The 19,419-nt window shown below is 49.2% G+C and overlaps 1 protein-coding gene across 1 annotated transcript in view; it reads right to left on the reverse strand.

The window, feature by feature from the left end:
- The window catches only part of Cd276 (CD276 molecule), a 32,311-nt gene that overhangs the window by 8,250 nt on the left and 4,642 nt on the right, over positions 1 to 19,419 (reverse strand). The window contains 10 exon segments of the mRNA XM_031344526.1: positions 3,585 to 3,884; positions 4,071 to 4,131; positions 4,133 to 4,230; positions 4,233 to 4,332; positions 4,334 to 4,413; positions 4,929 to 5,101; positions 5,103 to 5,156; positions 5,158 to 5,197; positions 5,368 to 5,706; positions 8,575 to 8,710. Coding sequence (XP_031200386.1) covers positions 3,585 to 3,884; positions 4,071 to 4,131; positions 4,133 to 4,230; positions 4,233 to 4,332; positions 4,334 to 4,413; positions 4,929 to 5,101; positions 5,103 to 5,156; positions 5,158 to 5,197; positions 5,368 to 5,706; positions 8,575 to 8,710 — 1,381 coding nt within the window.

The raw sequence follows: 19,419 nt of genomic DNA on the forward strand, positions 1-19,419 counted from the left end.
AAAAAAAAAAAAAAAAAAAAAAAAAAAAAAAAAAAAAAACAGAAGAAAGAAAAAAGAACGGAAAGAAAAGCTACAGTACTCTGGAGATGTATCTCAGTTGGTAGACCACTTGCCTAGAACACATGAAGCTCGTGGTTCAATTCCCAACGGCATATGAACTGGGTATGGTTTCCCACGCTGCCTGGGATCCCAGAACTAAGGAGGTAAGAGGTGGGAGGAGCAAAAACTCAAGGTCATCCTCATTACATATTTAGTTCAAGGTCAACTGAAACAATGAGATCCTGCCAATCAATCAGTCAATAGTAAAATCATCAGCAGAGAAATGAAACATGGCCCACTCACTGCACAGAAAGTGTGCCTAGTTCTAGATACAGATGAGGGCCTGGAGTGAGAATCTAAGTCACCCAAGGATCCATACAGATCTGGGAGAGCCTCACCAAGAAAATATTCATGTGCAACCCTGAGACTCCCCATTAAATGCCTCATGTCAAGGAGTGAGTGGAGGCTGAGCTACTCCAGCTGGGGTTGAGGCCAGAAGCTGTTCTGAGCACATCCCCACATGACTCCAGCATAGCTACCACACTGAAACCAGTGCCGCACTGGGTCCAGGGCAGACCTCGGGTAAGGGGGTGGGGGTCAGGGAGCACTAACAAAGACAGCTGATTCCTTAACAAAGATAGCTGATTCTGGAAAGAACATGCAGCCGCAGTGGAGTACACAGGCAGCGGGACCCGGCACCCTGCATCCAGGAACTGTGGTAAGTCCTTGCAGTGGCTATGCTTTGCACAGACTTGGGGTCACCACAGACACTGCTGCTCTGGACCCTGGAATCAGAAGAAGCCAGCACAGGAGCAGAAGGCCACAGCTGAGGTGGGTGGCTAGGTCAGTCTAGAGCCCATGTGAGGTTCTCTGGAAATGTCTAAGATGCTCCTGCAGCAGGGAGCAGGGCAGAGCAGCAGAAATACTCAAGGGACCTCACCCCTCTCTGAAGAACTACAGGTAGCTAATGGTTGCAAGGGGGAAGGACAGACATTTTCTGTGATATGGCCACTTGATAAAGTGACCAAGCTCCTAGGGTTGATCCCTCACTTGTAGGCAGTCCTAAGGAAAGTCATAGTGTCCCAAGATATATTGAGACATTAAGATGGAAGGGGATACCAACTGGTAAGAGTCTACTCTGAATGCCTGATGGCCTGAGTTCTAGCCCCAGAACCAGTGGTGGAAGGAGAGAACCAATTCCTGAAAGTTGTCCTCTGACCTTCACACACACACACACACACACACACACACACACACACTAAGGTTTTAAAGTAATGAAAATAGGAGGAGACTAGTGAGCAGAGGAAGGGGATCAGCAGGAATGAAAGAGACATGAGATGGTATTGGGGTGAGCATGATCAGAATGCATTGTCTACATATATGAAATATAATTTATTTCATATGTAATTAATACAAGCTAATATAAGCTTATAATAGACTGTGCCTAAAGCACAGTGAGACTTCCTTCATTCTCCTGGCCAAGGACACAGTCAGCCGGGGCTCAGACCTACATCTCCAGTGTTTGCTCTAGAAAGCCCTCTCTCTCCAGAGATGCCTGGCACGGCACACTCAACATCACTAACCCCCCATCAGGTGGAAAGAGACCAGGCAGAGGACTGAGCATCGAAATCCCAGAATGCTGTACGAGGCAGAGCTGCCCGAAGCCAAATGCAGGCCAAGGGCTCCAAGGTAAGCCAGCTCTGCTCTAATGGAAACAGGAGGCCAGCCGGCGGGGAGGAGAGAAACTGGGCTAAGAGGCCAATGCTGGATTCAGATCCTGATTCATCTGCTCGCTGCAGAATGCGGCAAAAGGATCCAAAGGATCCTCAGATGGAGTTTAGAGAAGCTGGGAACCCGCCAAGCTTCAGGCAAACCACTGCCTTTAGCACTTGTCAGTTTCCAAAGTGGGGCCTGGCCCCCAAAACCTTTGGCCCCCAAAACCCGGCCCCCAGACCACTGTGCTGGTCTGTAGTCTTGGGAGAATCCCTTTTCCCTGGGCCTTGGTCTCTTGTCTGAATTGGGCTGGTTTCAGTCAGCGGGGCAACTGTTCTCTCCATATACAAACCCTTGCTTCACAGCGCACATACTGCAGATATCCCAGCCCACCTGGTGCAGGTTGGTCATGAGTCCTTTGCTCTTCCTGATAACCTCCACACCTCTGTCCACCTCACTCCAGACTCCTTCCCTGGTCTTTCTTGTAAAAACAAAGCAAAACAAAAACCAAAAACAAACCTGTTTTTTTTTTTTTAAAGAAAGATTGTGCATGCATGTGGTGTGTGTGTGTTCACACATGTATGTGAGGGTACCCACAGAAGCCAAAAAAAGAGCATCTGATCCATTGAAGTTGGACTTATAGGTGTTTGCAAGCCACATGATATATGTGCGCTTGGATGTACACTCTGATCCTCAGTGATAGAGCAGCACGTCTTTTTAACCACTGAGCTATGTCTTCAATCCCAGTGAAACACGGCTTTCCTATGGTGTACTCTGTAAGATCATGGTGGTACCTCAGAACATGAGAGAGCTGAGGAAAGGACTCCCTTAGAGGATGCATAGACTGGCTCTCTGCAGAGAAGGTAGGCTCAGTCTTGGGGAGGTCTGAGGGACAAGCATGAATGGTGGCCACTGTCTCTGAGTTCATCTGGATAGAAACCCACATAAGGCCCAGCATGCTCTGCAGGAGAGGTGAGCTGCAGTGAAGCCTAAGGTCTACACAGACACTGGCAATCATTGGAAGTAGACATCTGGGTGGGCTGGGGGTGCCAGGCAGAAGTTTTGGGAAGAGAAAAGACAAGGACCAGTGACAGACACCCTGATCTCAGAGACGTAGAGGTCCCTGAGACAGCTCACAGAGTCCAGAGGCACTGGGGAGCTACCAAAGGACTGAACAGAGATGTGTCAAGGCTAAACACAGAGGGTGACTGTCTACCTTGACATGAAGGTGAGCCTGAGCCCTCTTTACATCCCCAAGCACTCAAGGTGCCTACCTGGACTAGTGCTGACCTGGAAACCAGAGACTTTAGTGGCTCCGCCAGTGTGAGTTTCAATCTAGCATTTGACCACGCGAGGGCAGTAGAGACAACTCTGACTAATCCAGCTGGGGCTCTCTAGGCTGGGAAGAAGTGCTGTCCTTCTTAGCCCAGGTGAGTGAGATCCACCTGTGAGGCTCCAAGGTCTCCCAGGGCTTCACAGTTGGACAATACACTTTTTTTCTCCACCAGAGAAGTGCCCACTGGAAAGCACATCCTCACTCAGCAGGTCTCTAAGCAAGCCTGTGTCTGCCCCAGAATTCCACCCACCCCTCTAGAATCCGGGAAGGTACTTTGTGGTCCAAGTAAGAGGCACAAGTACCACAGAAAGCAAACGTGACAAATGATTTATCAGCTCAAGTCTTTAAGTCCCTTAAAGACTTCTCACTGGGGAGGCCTTGGAATACCTGAACTCTATATGAACACGAGTACTTTTACACTGATATTTCAGTTTAGGGCCTAGAGAGGAGTTAGCTGCCCACCTCGGCTCTTCCCCAGCTGACCGTCTCCCCTTACCTGTGATGGTGACTGAGCCGTGAGCATCTTGCTGCAGCACCGGGTTGCGTACCAGGCAGCTGTAGGTGCCGTTAGCACCCAGCACCACCCTCAACACACTGTGAACATCAAACAGGCCCCGCTCGTTGGCCATCTGGGATGTGGTCACATTGCCAGTCAAGGGCAGTCCCTGTCCATCCTTCCAGAACACCTCAGCCTCCGGATAGCCCTGGTAGCTGGAGCATGTGATGGTCACCATGTCCCCTGGACGCAGGTCCTTGTTGGGCTCCAAGGTCATGCTGGGCTTCGAGTAGGGGGCTGGAGGGTGGCAAAGGGCAGAGAACGATGACAGTCAGCACAGGGGATTCAGTGGAGGAAGGACACAAGAGGCTAAGGGTCAGGAGCCAGCTCTGGGGCTTTCTTTGATGGTGGTATGAGCAGTAGGATGGGGGTGGGCTGCATGCAGGGGACAAGAAGGGGGAAATGCTCCCATCTGTGATTCAACTGCCACCTGCAGGCTGGCAGCAGCATTGCGAAAGTCCCAGATGCCCACAAAGCAGGGGAAGCAAGCGGCCCTCATCAGCTACATACATGCACTGAATCCTCAAGGACACAGTGCCCTATGCCAGCAGATCAAGGAAGAATGCTGTGCTGCTGGGATAGGCCTGCCCTGGACCCAGCCCCCAGGGAAGCCGAGCACCAGCTATTTGGTATCTATTAGTTGCCCGATGAGGTTAAAATGGGCCAGGTTGTAGCCAGACTCGGGGGAGGGGGGGAAAGCGGCATAGGGTGGTGTCACTGCCCACCAGGGCCACCACAGGGTCTTCAGAGACCTGGACCTCCATGCCTCCTGGGTCAGAATCACAGAGACAAAGCATTAAGGAGGGATAGGACCTCTGCAGCCGTTCCACCGCCTCTTCTCCCATCAAAACCCAGGCCTTCTTCCTCCTCATTCTTTCAAGACAGACTGAGGCTCGTATCTGATTTTTTTCACAGCAGGTTGGTCTTGTCTGACAAAAGCCATCCCTGGGATCCAGATTTGGAGCAATAGGATCATTGAGAGTCCCGCAAGAACAACCCCCTCCCCTAGCAGAACTCCGTTCCCTCTCCTGTCCATGACCTGCTGACCCAGATGCACCTCTATCCTTCCAGATTTCTATAGCCTTAGAGTCTGGGGAGTCAAGAAGGCCTTCGATCAATGACTCTTCACTACCTGGAGCACCCTGCTCTACCATCCTATCACAATCAAGCATCTCACTTGTTTGGAGACTGGAGATAAGGAACTAACTTCTTTTAATTTCAAGTGTAATTGATAGAACTATAACCTCCCCTTTAAGATGCCACTTAAAACCAAAAAATAAAAGCCTGTGGGGTGCTTCTGTGGATTGTGACAATCCTACTGTATTACCAAGTTGAATACCAGGTATCTGTAGGTGCCATTAGCATCCTGGACCACCCTAAACATGCTGTGTATTTCAAACAAGCCCTGCTCCTTGGCCATCTAAGATGCGGTCACAGGCCAGTCTGGTGAGCCCTGCCGAAGCCTCGGGGCAGCCCTGGGAGCTGGAGCATATGATATCACCTTGTCTCCAGGTTGTTGGGCTTCAGAGTCATGCTTGGCTTTGAGTAGAAGGTGGAGGGTGGCAGAGGGCAGGGATCACCAACAGCATCAGTGCAGGAGATAGTGGAAGACACACAGGCTGTTAATGCAGGAGTTGGCTCATCTGTGGTGCAGCAGTGTGTGAGAAGCCACATGCAGAAGGATGAAGAGTGGAAGCAGAGGGTACCCCCTCTCCACACTCACCGGCCACCTGCAAGCTAACAGCAGCGCTGTCAAAGTCCTGGATGCTCACAAAGCAGGTGTAGCTGCCCTCATCGGTCACTCGGACGCGCTGCAGCCTCAAGGATGCATTGCCCTGCACCAACAAGTCAGGGAAGAGCGCTGTGCGGTTGGCATAGGCACTGCCTTGGTCCCGGCCCTCAGTGAAGCTGTGCACCAGCTGTTTGGTGTCTGTCAGCTGCCAGATGAGGTTGAGCTGTGCCAGACTGAAGCCAGGCTCTGGGGAAAAGGAGCAGCGTAGGGTGGCATCTGTGTCCACCAGGGCCACCACAGGGTCTTCAGAGACCTGGACCTCCACAGCTCCTGGGGGTGAGTTGGAAGGGGCAGTGCAGTTAGGAAAAATGGGGTTTCTTGGGATCTCTCTCCTTTTCCAGCTACCTCTAGGCTCAGCACAGGCTTCCTTTTTAGGTCTGGGGCTGAGAAAGTTCCTATCTACACTCCTCATTGTGAGCAGCTACGTGCCAACAAGAATTAGAAATGCAACAAGGAGCAAGACGGAGGTCATACCCTAGAGCTCATTTACATCGTAATGGAAGACAGAGGCAGTCTGTGATGGACACAGATGTTCATCAGCTTGTGATTAGACTATTGAGATGTGTGTGTATGCATCTCACTGTTAGCACTGCCCAGCTTTGGATCCACTCTGTTCCAAAGATGGGAAGCTGTGAGTGGAGAAGAAGAAAGAGGAAGTACTTAAGAAAAACAGGAAGGGCCAGGCTACTATGGTGCATGCCTTTAATCCCAGCACTTGGGAGGCAAAGACAGGCAGATTTCTGAGTTCGAGGCCAGCCTGGTCTACAGAGTGAGTTCCAGGATAGCCAGGGCTACACAGAGAAACCTTATCTCAAAAAACCAAAAAAAAAAAAAAAGAGGATGAAGCCAGAGACTCAAAAGCAAAGAGGCAGCTTTCAAGTCTGGCAGGTTCTCTGCACCTGCTAGGTCCCTTGCATTTTCCTACAAATACCTGTATAGGAAGGATGCCTGCGAAAAGTAAACACTGTTCTTAGTGATTTCCTTTGGGTGAGAGAACTTCATGGGTGCCTTTTCTTCTCTTCATGAATAAACATACTTAGCTTTTATGCAAGAAAGAATACCCATGTCTTTAAATAAGAAGTAAGGCAGGAGCTCTATGAAACACATGTAAGTGTGTGTCAGGGAGAGGGGCCAGAAAGAACACATGGGAAGATAACCCAAAGGGATTGCCCACTGGAGGCTGGCCAGACAGGGCTTTGAGAGATGCTGGAAGAAACCTGGGGTTTCCCACCTTCGAGAGGATGTCATTATGGAGGGCACTAATTGTTAGATGTAATCTGGGTAGCAAAGCCTGAAGCTCACCCAGCTCGTCTATAAAGGGAAAGTATATTGTAGAAGGGTGAGGGGGTAGTCGGGAGACAGGTTCAGAGGTCTTCATGAGAAGTGATGGCAATGCAGCGCTGGAAAGGACACACGAGGCTGTATAGCACAAGTCAGCGAAAGGCTAAGCACTCAGGAGGCAGAGGCAGGAGGATCTCTATAAATTTGAAGCCATCCCGGACAACATAGCAATTTCTAGGCTCTGGAGTGAAGAGCAGCCATAGGGATTGAGCGAACCAGCCAGATCTGAGATGCAGCCAGGAGAATTATCAATGTTTGCTGGTTGATGAAGGGTGAGAAAGAAGGAATGTGTGGTTATTTAAGTGAGAATGTGCCTCCCCACCCCTCACCAGGAGGCTCATATGTTTAAATGCTGTCGGAACTGTTTGGGAAGGATTAGGAGGTGTGGTCTTGTTGAGGAGATGTGTAACTAGCGTGGGCTTTGTGGTTTCAAAAGCCTGTGTCCTCCTCTCTGTTTTGTGCTTGTGGATCAGATGTAATCTCTCAGCTACTGCTCCAGTGCTATGCCGGCCTGCCTGCCGTCACATTTTCCTCCACAATGGTCATGGACTCACCCTCTGACATTGTTAAGCAAGCTCCTAAGGGAAATGCTTTCTTTTATAAGTCATAAGAAAATGGGGCTTGGAACAGGCTCCTCTGTTGGCCCCTGTGCCTTCTATACTATAAACTTTTCAGCACAAGTAATCTTCAAATGAAGCCAGTTGAATACAGCACCTATAGAAAGCTTAGAAAATTTGTATTTGTTTTGTGATTAGTCTTTACTATGAATTCTACGCATACTCTTTCTTAGTATGTGATGTCTAGAGGTTGAAGCCTGCCCTGTATATCTTTCAGTGATTCCATGTAAACTGGGCCCAGTTTTCATCTTTGCCAACTAGACCTATGTATGCCCTTGTAGAGGACATCTAGGATATGGAACTTAGTCACCCAAAAATCCTTTCTAAAGAAGTTAGAACCAGGCTAGGTTTGGTGGCACACACCTTTTATCCCAGCACTTGGGAGGCAGAAACAGGTGGATCTCTGTATGAGTTTGAGGCCTGCCTGTCTGCATAGTGAATTCAAAGACAGCCAGGGACACACAGTGAGACCCTATCTCAAACAAGGAAACTCACACACAAAAAGTCTGAACACCCTCGGATAGAGATAGTTTTGTCTCTGGTGACCACTAGATGGCACCAGACACTTGGCTTTGTTTTCTCCACAGGGTGGATGACTACCTACACAGGGCATTTACTTAGCCAAGCACTAGGTGGGAAGTACCTTCATTTATTCATCATGGTGACTGAGCACTGTGAACATAGCAAGCATCCAACCATCCAGTCCCTGAGGTTAGACCCTGCCTTCTGAGCAGGGTGACAACAGGCAAAGGAACCATATGTCAAGTGGAGGAATGTAATAAAGCGGGCATGGTGGGGGGAGGACTAGGGAGGGAGGAAATGTGCTATGCTGTTTTATACAAAATAGTCAAGAAAGTATGTTGAGGAGCTGTCATTAGAGCAAAGATTTGCAACACAATAAAGAGTGGAATCATGCCTGTGTCTGAGGACAGAAAGTTCTGGGCAAAGGTCCTGAGGAGAGTTCACACAGCGTGTTCAGGAACTTGCAATATCATAGCATAGAGTGCTTAAGTCCCATTTTACAGATGAAGAAGTAAAAGCTAAGGTAAAGGAGGTTGGCTGCCTGTGGAGCCCAGAGATGGAAATCAGTATGTATCTTCAAGACAGAGGCAGCCTGGTTGGAGCCCAGGAAAGAGTAGGCATCCCCACACACTACCATGACCACAATCCCTCCCCTCACCTGTGAGGCAGAGGCACAGCACTCCCAGTGCCGCCATGTGCATACACACACCCATACTGAGGCCACACCATCCTCGAAGCATCTTCCTGTGAGACAGCTGACAGCTGGGCTCTCTGTGGCGGATGGCTGCTCCTGCCTGTGGAAGAGGAAGACATGCCTTTGTCTTAAAGTTTTTGCAAAGTCCTCAGGACCATCCAAATCTAAGTGGGAAGAGCCCAGGCAGCCAGCCAGCCAAGGCCGATGAGCTTGGGGTCCAGGCTGTGCCCAGGTCACTTTGCCTGATGGTAGAGTAAAGGAGCAGGCTTTAGACAAACTTGGGGTTCAACTTGAAAAGTCTACTCAACCCTAAAGGAAGCCAGGAGCCACCGAGGGTTCTGGAATAAAGAAACAGCGTTGTCAGGGATTCTTTGGTAGCATGTGCAGGGGAGAGTGAAAGGAGCCAGCCAAGTGATAGAGCAGGTGTAGACCACAGTGACAGCATCTGAGCTCGTAGGACACGAGAAGGCAACAGTCGGGACACTTGGTTCTGAGGCCTGGTTACTGGGGCAGGAAATGTGGAGCATTTGGTCCAAGGCATATTAGGTTAGGAACATGTGTGCAGAAATCCCAGGACAGAGTCCTTGGAGCAGCAGAAATGTAAGGATGTGGAGTTTGGGAGAAACATCTGCTAGTTTAATACACATGTACCGAACAACCAAGGCCCAGCAGAGAAGAAAGAGGCCAGGGGCAGGGCTGGTGTCAGTGTCAGGCCTCAGCAAGAGTTGGATCTCTTACAACAGACCAAGCATGGCCCAGGGTGGTCCCAGACTTCCCTAGGTTTAGCCTGCAGGTGCCTGACTCAGGCAGGCTGCAGGCACTTCTTGTGTCTCTCTGTGTTGCCATATGACCCACGTCCATCCATCCCACCTAACAGTAACTAGCAAGAATATGAACATTTTATATCCTATGACCACCTTCACAGACAGACTGTATGCCTTGGGCACATTTAGCAAGAGAAACAAACAAACAAACACATACATAAACAAACCCAGACACAAGAGCCCAATCCTACAGAACTACTTTTTACGTTTGATGGAGGAAATGCTGCCTACAGCCAAGCATTTGGTCTAGCCTCAGGACAGCCCTTCCACCCTATCAAACACCCTTTCCCCCACCCCATTATGTCAGGCAGCTGCACAGAGGGAGTCCCTCAGCCAAACCCTGCATCCTAGCCAGCCACCCACTTCCCTGGCTGTCCATGGTTCACTGTGGGGAAGCCCTGGGCAGCCACTTCCTTTCCAGATGCTTCCGGTCCAAAGTCTGGTGGCCTCAAAGCCTCACTGTCTGGGTGCTGAGTCAGCAGCTCCAATTCATAGTGGTATCCTTGGGGACACCACTTCCTGCCTAACAAGGGCACCGTCAGCCTGCAGGAAAACCTAGCAGGCAGCTGCCTGTACTACTGGCTATGTGCCACGGGAAGCTGAAGCCTACAGAGCTGCCAGCTTCTAAGTCTTCTGTCCTTTCTTACTTCTAGACAGAAGCCAAGCCTGGGAGCTGGGATGTGGCCCAATTGGTGGACTGCTGTCACAGCAAAGTACCAAGCTCCTGGTTCAACCTCTGAGCCCCTCTTAAACCAGGTGTGGTGGTCCACGCCAGTAATCTGAGCACTCCCAGATAGAGGCAGGGAGATGGGGAGTTCAGGGTCATCCTTAGCTACTTAGTGAGTGAGTGCAAGCCCATCCTGGGTTACAAGAGATGCTGTCTCAAAACACAAACCCCAAGTCTGTCAGTGATTCTTGGACCCCATATCTTTCACCCCTCTCACTTGGCTGCCTGGGCCTGCCATCTAGGGCCACCTAGGCCCTCTTCACTGACCCTGTAAGTCCCACATGTCACTCCTACCAAACTCATTCACTCAGGTGCCTTCTCTTAAGACCTAAGACAGGAATCAGCTCAAGTCCTCCCCGGCTTAAGAATCTCCCCCAACTCCCGAGTAGTTACAAGAGAAGACCTACATGCCTCTACCTGACACTCAAGGCTCTTCTTAGGATGCCTTTTCATACTGCAAGCTATTTCCTGTTACTGGGCCTTATCACTAGGATCACTTGTGAATGTCTGCTGACTGTGTGGGATCAAGGAGTCCCTCTCCTGGTCAGGCTAGTTGAGTTTCCCAGAGCATAGCTGTTCCTCACTCCAGAAGGCCCATGAGGGGCTTCCAGAGTGGACACTAGCCTTGTTCCCTTTGATCCTTTTACTTCATTCTGGACTCAGGAAAGCCATTATTGTAATCCAGTCTAGAAACTCCAAAGAGCTCCCCTCCCTGAGAAAGACTACAGAGACCCTTGACCTCTGTAGGTAAGAGCCAGCCACTCTCACTTAGAAGCTAACACACCCATATTCAATCAATCCCAGAAGATTTAGAACCCAAAGACACTCCCAAGACATCACCCAATGCAGACTTAGATGGGCGGATCTTTTCCCCCTTAATCCAGGTCCAGCTAAGCTCCTGTCCTGTGCAACTGAAGGAATCCTTATATATGTAGATTTGCCTGTGCACTGGACAATTCCTTTAATAATGCACGGAATACCTCTAGCAGAGGCCGTGGGCACAAAGGTGACTAATGTGCCTGTATGTTCGAGAATAGCAGACCCAATACAGAAGGCGGACATGCCTCTCACTACAGCCCACTTTAAGATTCCATGAGGGTGGCTGGGTGGCATCTGAGAGCCATCATAGCCTCCTCCAAGTGTGTCCTGAGGACCTGGAGCAGCTCTCCAGGTAAGGCTGGGAAAGGTGAGATTCATCTTAACCCCATCTGCTGCCTCTCAAGCACATCTCCTTGATATGGCAGCATATGAAAGACCAAGGCCTCGAAAGCCAGAGGAACTGAGTTTGGTTATCAGAACTCAGAGGGAATACCAGGTATGGTGGCACTCACTTGTAGTCCCAGGACTGGGAAGGTAAGGAAAAGACAGATTCTTAGGCTCACTGGCAAACCAACCCAGCCTGCTTAATGAGTTGTGAGCTAGTGAGAGCCAGTCTCAAAACAAAAGAAACCAAAAAAAGAAAACCAAGGTGGACGACAATTGAGAATCAGCAGCCAAGGTTGTCCTCTGGCTTCCACAGCTAGTGCCTACGCGCGCGCGTGCGCACACACACACACACACACACATAATATGACAGAAAATGAGCTCAAAGTTTGGGACTTTACTACTTCACTGTACAGTCTTATTATGATCTCCCACAGAGGATCAGGATGACCCTCATAGACTCACTCATATAGTTGAATACTTGGCCTCTGGTTGTTTAGGAAGGATTAGGAGGTGTGGCCCTGTTGGAGGAAGGGTGTCACAAAGGGCAGGCTTGAAGATTCAAAAGATTGGTGCTGTTCCCAATGCGCTCTCTGCCTCCTGCTTGCAGCGTAAGCTGTGAGTTCTCAGCTGTTCCTGCCACCATGCCTTCACTCTGCCATCATGGACTTTAAACCCCTGGAACTGTAAACCCACTTAAACTCTTTCTTTTATAAGGTGCCTTTGGCCATGGTGTTTTATCACAATTAAAAAATGAGTACACCAACCTTTCTTTAAAAAAAAAAAAAGGAGTAGGAGTGGGGTGGGGGGAAGCCTGGAGAGATGGCCCAGTGGCTAAACACACTTGCTGGCTCCTGCAAAGCACCTAGGTTCAGTTCCCAGCACCCACATGGTGGGCCACAACCATCTGCAGCTCCAGTTCCAAGAGATCTGACCCCTCCCCCGCCCTTTCTGACCTCTGGTATCAGGCACTCCCATGATGCAATACATACATGCAAGCAAAACATTTGTACACATAAAATAAATGGCTCTTCTTTAATTTGTAATTATTTACACCCATTTACTGAAGTCTTTAATATTTAATGACTAAGCATTGATGTACACAGAGCACATGCACAGAGGTGAGAGGTCAGCTTGTGCAAGTCAGTTCTCTTTTTACCACATGGGTCCTGGGGATTGAACTCAGGTTGTCAGGCTTGGAAACAGGCACCTTGCCTTGCTGAGCCATCATCATCTTACCAGCTCAACTTCCTCTCTCTGGGCTCACTGTTTCTAAAAGAAAACATTCACTAAGCTTAACAGATCTTTAATATATTACCCCTTAGTACTATCATGCAGATGACACTGAAATACAGCCATGTCACCACAGAAGACACCAATTATGTCCTTAAATCTGTTCTCTTCTGAAGCATTATTAGTCAGGCATGGGGCCGCTCAGCTAAAGACTACAGATCCCAGACTCCCTTTCATCCGGGTGTGGCCACAGGATCATTTCTTGGCTAATAAGATTTCAGAGGAACTAGCATGTACAGTTTCTGGGTCATGTCCTTAAAGATGGAAGGCACACTCTTTTTTTTTTTTTTTCTCCTCCCCTTTCCAATGCACGGACCAGAGAAGAGGCAAGCCTTGTATGAGTACACTGCCAGGGCAACACCCAAGCATTACAAACCAGTAAGAGAGAGGGTCCCTGGGGCTGTGGCTTCCACCCTGGATACAGCCAGATGGTCACATGGGGGAGAAGGAGGCATCTGCCCCCGCATAAGTCACTGTTATTTTGGTCTTTCTTAAGGCATCTGAATGAACTAATTTAGGGAGCCATCCCTCTCTGTTTATCTCTTCCTTCTCTCTCCAGCCTAGGAAAATTGCTAGTGCTCAGAGCCACAAAAGAAACCGTCTAAAATAGGTGTCTCAAAATTTGAGCTACAGACAGTCTCCACAATCACCAACGGGTGACAGAGCCCAGCTAAGAGATGTTTCAAGGATGGAAGTGACCCAGGGCGTGTATGAAAAGAGCAAAGACCGAGGCTTAGAACAAATGGGTGAATGTTGGCCCACAGAATAGAATATGGAGACGAGGGAGTGAGGCATCATGCTCCAGGGGAAATTAAAAAAATCACAGTGAAATTAAGCTAGGTTCATCCCCAGCAAAGTGAGAGATAGGGGAAGTCATTCACACAAGGTGACCACAGAAACCAGAGCTGGGATTCCCCACCTCCCACCCCCACTCCCACCCCCAGAGACCAGAGACCAGAGACCAACAGAAGGAGACAGGGCCCCAGGGCAAATTCTGGAGTAACCTCAGAGGTGGATGGCTAGGTGTCAGAACAGGAGAGCTTTCTCTGGCCACCCTTACCAGTTTGTATGCTCTCCCTGAGGATGGGACCAGCTACCCCCAGGCAGTCTGCTTGCTTTGAAGCAGATCACTGGTGAAAAATGCTTCCTTACACTGAGCCAAAATCTGTCTCTCAGGACAGCCTATATTGGTCTTCACCAAGTCACTACAACCACACAACAAGCATGTGTCCTTTCTCCAGTCCCTGCCAGTATTTGCAATCCCTTGACAAGGTCACCACCAGGCAACTGTGTCACATAGTTCACTAAAAAAAGAAGAAGAAGAAGGAGGAGGAGGAGGAGGAGGAGGAGGAGGAGGAGAAGAAGAAGAAGGAGGAGAAGGAGGAGGAGGAGGAGGAGGAGAAGGAGAAGAAGAAGAAGAAGAAGAAGAAGAAGAAGAAGAAGAAGAAGAAGAAGAAGAAGAAGAAGAAGAAGAAGAAGAAAGAAAAAGAAAAAAGATAGATTGCCAAATGTGTGGCTCAAAAATCTTAAGTCCTTGAACTCAGTGCCACCTTCCCATGTCTAGCTACCTGCTTCTGATGAAGCTGGGGAGGACTGGAGCTTCCAGGTTGTTCCATGTGTTCTGACAGTTCACTGAACCCATCCAAGTCCATCCCTCAACTTCCATGATTGGTTAGGCTGGCTAGCCAGCAAGCCCTGGGATCTATCTATCTCTGTCTCCCACAGTGCTGGGGATATAGGGAACCCCTGTACCTGGCTTTTACTTGGGTTCTGGGGATTCAAACTCAAGTCCTTGTGTTTTTAATGTAAGCACTTAAGGCAAGCACCATCTCCTCAGCCCCTAAAACGACACGTTTTCCTAATAAATACAGGGGCGAGGTTTGGAGAACAGCTGCATAATGACAGTATAACATGCAGTCCTTTGGTGCTGGTGCATACTGGGAGCATGGGTAAGGAGGATTAGCAATTCTTTGACAACTTTCAGGGAGGCTTAGGAAGGACTGTTCAGAGAAAGGGACATTGGTCTGTCTGGGAGAGGAGGTGGCAGAGAAAGTGATGGAGTGAAGAAGGAACGTCACCGCATATTCTGGGAAGACAGCGCCCTGGGAGAGAGATGCTGTGGGAAGATGAGGCAGAGGTCACTTAAGGATTCCAGGTTGCTTCTGTGCAGTGGGGAGCTGGGACACTGTGGCCCACACCTCCACCCCCTCTCTTCGTTCTACCCGAGACTGTCTTGAAATATCCCTGACAGCTTCTTGGAGACAATGACTCTAAGTTCGCACAGCATAAGGACAGCCAATCCCAGGGGCCAGATGAAATTAAAACAGATCACCACTTCTTCACCTGACTTGCTTAGTTCCCCCTGGCCATCTGTGCTTTTTCCTCCTTGGCAATGGAGTAACTCTCCAGGCATTCATGCGTGTGTGCACACACACACACATACACACATGCACACGCATACCCCTGAGGGGCTAGGCTCCACACAGGTGCTTATTTTCTCCACAATCCTTAACAAATTCCTTTTTTATTTTCAATGGCTTCTTCTGATTCCAGGGATCAGCCCCCTTGCAGGGAATAGATCCGATATGATGCAGGGAGGTTGTGGCTCAACCTCAAGCTTGGGCTTGTGACCAGATCTGACTCAGGGAAAAACCCTTGTCCAACTCCCATAGCTCAGGGATGGGAAGTGTGCCAAGCCATAACCAATCAGAGTCTTTGCTCAGCTTTTCTGCAGAAACCCTCAGTAAAAGCTTTCTTACTGAGGCTCCTAGGAAGGATATGGTCTGGGCTGTTAGCAATCAATTTGTCAGTTATCAGCAATCTGAAGGAACTGATCCAGGGGTTTGGGGAGATGGCTAAATGGATAAAGTGATGCTACTTTATCAAAGTATATCAAACATGAGGATCTGAGCTTAGAGCCCCAGCACCAACACCAGTGGTTCTCAACCTGTGGGTTACAACCTCATGGGGGTCACACATCAGATATTTGCATTATGATTCCTAACAGTGGCAACATTACAGTAATGAAGTAGCAATGAAAATAATTTTGTGGAACCAGGCAGTAGTGGCACACGCCTTTAATCCCAGCACTCGGGAGGCAGAGGCAGGCGGATTTCTGAGTTCGAGGCCAGCCTATTCTACAGTGTGAGTTCCAGGACAGTCATGACTACACAGAGAAACCCTGTCTTGGGGGGGGGGGGGAAGAAAAGAAAAGAAAAGAAAATCGTTTTATGGTTGGAGGTCACCACAACATGAGAAACTGTATTAAAGGCTTGCAGCATTAGGAGGATTGAGAACCACTGTCCTATAGAAAAGCAGGATGTGATGGCATACATATAATCCCAGTGATAAAAGGTGGATCCTTGGGGCTCGCTGGCCAACCAGGCTTAGCAAATTGGTGAGCTCCAGGTCAGTAAGAGACCTTGTCTCAAAAAAGCAAGGTGCAACAACTGAGGAAGACATTCAAGTTCGACTTCTGGCTTCTACTTACACACACACACACACACACACACACACACACACACACAAAGCCCTTGGACAAGCTTGCCCTTGTATGAATACACTCACATATGTAGATACACATGTAGACACACACACTCATAAAGCATGCACTGCATCCAATCACTCCCAGGGGGAATCCAGGCGTGCTCATGCACTTGGAATAACAGCTCAGCTCCAAGGGATTCCTATCTGACCTGACTCTGCCCACTTCCCCTCCTCTCCTTCCTTGCACTTGTCCCTCAATGCAGTGAGCTGCTTCCAGCTTCTACAGCACAAGACCCTCTTTCCTATCTCATAGGGGATTGCTTTTTACCATCAGAGTCACTTATGCAGAGATGACATGGTATTACCTCTTTACCCTGAAGGTACACTTGACAGCAAAGCCAGAACAAAGTCTGCCACTTGCTGTTCAGCGTGCCTTCCTGATGCCTCAGAACCTCATGAATAGCAACCATGTGTGCTTCCACTAACTCTTACATCCATAGTCCTAGCAACGATGACTTAACCCATAGGGAGCTTAGTGGTGGATGAGTGGATGGACAGATAGATGAACAGACAGATGGTTGTGATGAACAAAGGATCTAGGAGCCTGATTGTGAACCCACCCCTGGAAAGTGGGAATGAAGGACAAGTCCACATTTGTCTTCTACTTGATACAGTATGGGTTTTTATGTTTTGTTTTTGTTTGTTTGTTTTACAATGGATATGCAATCCTTTTGCAAAAAAACAAATAGAAAAGAGAAAGCAGCCGAATCAAAGATGCATATGGCCTTACATCCTTGCTCCCCTGCTTACTTGCTAGCCTCTCATTCTTATTCTTTAAGAAAGATCCCAGCCACTGACCCCTGCTGAAATCATAATTACACGCTCGGCTGGTGACAGCACTGAGGGTCTGCCTGAAGTGGGTCTTAATGTCTAAGAAGGTGGCTTTGGAGTTGGAGGTTCAAATCCACACTCTACCATTCCTAAAGGCATGTGATTTAGGATATATGCTGGCCCTCAGTTTGCTCATTCATAAGATAGGAATAATAATCCCTGTCCTCTCAGGGTTTAGCTGAGCACGATTATCTGAACTGACCTAACAAACACTAGAGACCCTGTAAGTGGATGAGGGACCTGGGAAATGGAAGAAGAATCTCTAGAATGCATTCCCTGGGGAGATGTCTCTGAGACGGTTTTCTTTTCCTGACAATTTGAATCAGTTCAGGCCTTTGTGTCCAAGGTTACCCACTAGATACCATGCCCCAGCCCTGTGATTTCACCCAACACAGCAACCCAACTTCCTCTCAAAATGACTGTATGAGTCAGAGCTGCGGCAAGTCATGAGAACCATCTGCAGAGCCTGCCTTGTGGCCCAGGGGGGTCTTCCCAGCATCCTCAGGCCGTTTCCCCTGCTCCTGCAGGAAACACACAAATGAGGGAAACAGAATGCAGGACAGGGTGACTGGCCTCCCACACAGGCCAAGACTCCAAGCCCCAAGAGGGCAAACCACAGGCCTCAGTGGCACAGGAGCAGTACACGGTGGGGCATGTGTTCCAGAGCTGCCCCTCCTTTCTCACTTCTTTCTGCTCAGGAAGAGGTCCTCAAGTCAATGAGCATCTTCTAGGACACTTAAAGCCATCTTGAACTCAGAGTCACCTGAAGAGGTGAGAAGCTGACCTGGACATACACAAGGGGGCACACATGTGTACACATTCACTATCAGAGGCTCAGGAGACGGCCAGCCAGAATGGAGAGAAATGAAGGAACAGAAGAAGCATAGGAGTCCAAATCAGAGGGAGATCCCAGCAGACCACGAAACATACGCCTGAATCCACTCAGCATCTGTTGAGCTCTGCCAAGTGTCCACCAAACATGCCTAGGAACGCCAGCCCAGCCAGAAGTCATGCCAGTCTCATGGAAGGGTCCACTTGCTCAGATGCATTCTATTCAATGCCTCTCTGCCCTGAAGAGTCTCTGCCTAGCAGAAACCCAACTCACCCCCATGACATGCCCCACTGCCTCTACCAGGGACAGGTCTCAGTAGTGTAACAGGCTCTGCCAGTCCTCAGAGCTAGGAGGCCTTTTGAAATCCACCTGGCCTGGGACTCATGCCAGGTTCATGTGAGAATGTGAGCCCAGGGGAGACAGTGCTGCCCTAGGGCTCACAGTCATCCATAGCCAGCAAGTGTGGCTAATGAGTGTTAGAACTAGCTCATGGCCACACCCAGGCCTGGAGTCCTCACCTATTAGCCAGACCGGCCAGGCTGTTTTAACTGCCCAGGGCGCAGCGTCTGCTCAGTAGCAGCCCCAGCTTAAAATCCTGACACAGAAGCTCTGCCAGAGTCACAACCAAATACCAGTGACTATGGCTACCGACCTGAGACTCATCTACAAAACAGGAGCGACAATTCCTAACCTGCAAAGCTGCTATGAGGATAAAGACGACAAAGGTCAATTAAATTACCAAATCAGTGGTAAATTGCACTGTTTTGTGTGTGTTCATGTGTGGTGCAGGAACGCTGGAGTCAATGGCATGAATGTGAAGAGCAGAGGACAACCTTGAGGGCCAGTCTTCACCTTCCAGCTTTGTTTGAGCGAGGTTAGCTTCTGGGAATTATTCTGTGCCCACCCCCACCTCACCACAGCAGCTCTGGAACTGCAAACACATCCAGCTTAGTGGGTTGTGGGAATGCAAACTCAGGTCCTCAGGCTTCACTTCCCACAGAGCCATCTCCTCAGCCTGTTTTATTGATTGGTTGATTGATTGATTGATTGATTGATTGATTTTTTGAGTCAGGGTCTCCTATGGTCAGGATTGGCTTCAAATTCATTATGTAGCTGAGACTGGTCTTGAACCCCTGATTTTCGTACCTCCACTTCCTCAGTTGCTGGAATCATAGGTTTGTATCAGGAAGCCCTTCTGCTAAAGTGGAAGTCTGACATTACCAGACAGCCCTGAGCCCCGGGCAACAGGGCGGACTCCCTTTGTCATTAGGGCTTCCTCCTCTCTGGGGTACCCTGGACCCCACATCTGAGGATGTCACGTAGTCCCTGTGCCTGAGATTCCTGCAATGCCTCCCCATGCTAATGAGGCACCTCAGTAGTCTTAAACCTTCAGCCAAGGAATGACCTTTGCCCACCCTGGATACTCTTACTCCCTTCCCCAAAACTATACAACCCTTGGTTCACCCCAAATAAAGTGTGTGCATAAAACCCACCCTGAAAAAAATATGCACAAGCTAAGCTCCTCTCAGAGAGCTGTTTCACTGAAGATCCTC

The sequence above is a fragment of the Mastomys coucha genome, unplaced genomic scaffold (genome assembly GCF_008632895.1).
Source record: "Mastomys coucha isolate ucsf_1 unplaced genomic scaffold, UCSF_Mcou_1 pScaffold23, whole genome shotgun sequence".
NCBI lineage: Eukaryota > Metazoa > Chordata > Mammalia > Rodentia > Muridae > Mastomys > Mastomys coucha.